Here is a 2,699-nt window from a genome sequence, read left to right on the forward strand (position 1 = left end):
GAAAGAAAGAAACATTCATGTGATTCTCAAAACGGAAATAAATAAAGACATAAATAACACAAATAATTATTTTTGTTATATTTGAAGTACATAAAATTGTTTTACACTCTGAACGAACTTGAAATGGAACTTTGATAAAAACATTTAATAAAATGGATTTAGACTCACTTGAAATTGCATCTAATGTAAAACAATTTGTGTTAGAACCATTATCAGATAAAGAACTTGGACTTATTAAGAAAGTCAATGAATTAATTCATGGATCACCAACAGATATTAATAGAGGATATCAATTTTTACATGACGGAATAACCCGTCCACCATTTGTGCAATTACTACTCAAAGTAAACCCAGCAATGTATCTCTATCCACTTCAAACGAAACCCATTGGTGATTGTACTTCGATTATCAATTTATTATTAAGTTTTATCTATCAAATGCTTCAAACTGTACCTATTGAATACAGTGATTTATTAATGAATCCAAAGACTAATTTAGCAATGTCATTTAGTATGTTATTAAATGACCATACATTAATTGGAACACACCAACTTGCATTAGAAGTATTAAATCAATTACCCGTCAATGAGACATTAATTGAACTTATTGAGCCTTTATGTAAATTAACTACAACTCAATACATCTCTCTTAGTGTTCAATTATTAAAAAGGATTCTAACAACAAAAGAAACTTCAAATTGTTTTATTCAATTTAAATGTATGAAATACATCAACTTAGCTTTATTTACTCCTAACTCTAATGAGAAAATGTCACTCATTGAAGTACTTACTGCCTTGTTTAAAGGATGTGATGATTCTTCCAGAGTTACAATTGCCAAAGAAGCTATTGACAATGACATACTAAAACATGGATATTCCATTCTTACATATGGTTCATTAGAAATGAAGACAGCATTCATTAAATTTATTGTCCATTTATCATATGCAGAAGAGGTACAAGAAGATATAATTAAAAGTGGAGTTCTTCCTTTGGTGATACCGTTATTAGCTGAACAAGACATCAAAACAATCACTTCAATTATATTATTGATACAATCAATGACTGAAAACCATAAATATATTGAGGAATTTACAGGAATAGGATTAGTGTCATATATCAGAAAAATTCTTCAGAAATACCCAGAGTCATTAGAACAAAAAGTGGTTATTGTGATAATGAATACATTATTGAATATCAGTACAAATGAAAAGATACTAGAAGAATTCATATTATTTAAACTCGATGAGACTATTGAAGACATTTTGAAAAACCAAGTTGTTGATCGTGTGAAAGAGCCTGGTACTACAATTATAACAAGAATCAAAACATATCGCAATCGTATAAATTCAATTAATGAACCTAATTCTCAAGAACAATATGAAGCACATGAATTTTTAGGAAGAGTAATTAATGTTTATAAATACAGATTACAACACATTGACGAAACAAGTCAAGAAGGGAAATTGATTAATAACCGAATTGTTGTTTTAAAAACTAAACAAAATTTCTTTGTTCAACAATATAACAAAGACTTTGATATTAGTAGTTTACGATTTGACAATGTTGAAACACTAAATTTGGACATGTACTTGAATGTGTCAGAATCAGTAGAACATTGTAACGAAGTATTACCTAAACCAAGAATAGAGATTATTCAAATGAGTGGGATTGAAATGCAAGATTTGGAAGAATTCTACTCTCATCAATTAAATACTATTATTAAGAAAAACACAGAAACATATGTCTTTAAATCAGAACAAAAATATTTGAATATTATTGACCAGTTTGTTAGTGGATTAATTGATCCATCAAGTGAAATATGCAGTACATCAGAAAAACAAACATATTTTAATGTCATTGAAAAAATTCAAGCAATTATTGGTCAAATTCAAGAAAATATTCCTGTTGGTTCAAAGTTTGATACATTTTTAGAAAAATACTTGGATGGATTATCAAGTAATGCTTTGTATAAAACATATGCAATCTTTATCAATGCACAAGATAGAAATACATTTGAATATCCAATAAAAATAGCTGAATTAGTTGATGCATATGAAAAAGAAGGAATGCAGGTATTTGATGTGATGGCAATTGTATATCAACATATTAGAATGCTTCATGACTATTTTGATATTCTTATATACACCCACAAATATTCTCCATATATTCAACTCATAAAAAATTGTAAAGAAAAAATGAGTGTAGGACAAGGAGCAATGAAAACTATCATTGAAAATGTCAATATTAATTACCTTTCAGTTTCATTAAAGAAAATAAGTAATGAATATAATGCTACTGTTAAGAAGTTTGAGAAAGTGTTGTTGAGGTATCATGGATTATATTGGGTTACAATGGTTTTAGTTGATAATAATCTTATATTCCTCACAAAAATGGATAAAGGTTATAAAATAAATCAAGTGTTTGATGTGACTAAGATGGAATTAATTGGTGTAATGCAAAGTGAAAGAAACAATAAAGCAATATTTACGGTTGATGGAGAATCTTCAGATATAATCTTTTTCTCACCTCAACAATTATTTGATTGGAAGAAAGTATTTAGTGAAATAATTAAAGGAACTATATATTAAATATATAACAAAAATAAGAAATTTTTTGGTATTTAATTTTTTGTTAGTCAAATAGTTTAAAAAGGTAGAAACAAAAACCATTTTGTTAAAAGAAAGAACTTAAAAAAAAAA

At 27.2% G+C, this 2,699-nt stretch overlaps 1 protein-coding gene across 1 annotated transcript; it reads left to right on the forward strand.

Annotated features, from left to right (window-relative positions):
* Positions 1 to 152: 152 nt before the first annotated feature.
* ENU1_116120 (hypothetical protein) lies at positions 153 to 2,588 on the forward strand (the record flags this gene model as incomplete). Its single annotated transcript, XM_008859696.1, has 1 exon — positions 153 to 2,588. One exon carries the CDS (start codon positions 153 to 155, stop codon positions 2,586 to 2,588), a length of 2,436 nt encoding a protein of 811 aa, XP_008857918.1.
* Between the last annotated feature and the right edge of the window lie 111 nt (positions 2,589 to 2,699).

The sequence above is a fragment of the Entamoeba nuttalli genome (assembly GCF_000257125.1).
Source record: "Entamoeba nuttalli P19 unplaced genomic scaffold asmbl_4929, whole genome shotgun sequence".
NCBI classification, from domain to species: domain Eukaryota; phylum Evosea; order Mastigamoebida; family Endamoebidae; genus Entamoeba; species Entamoeba nuttalli.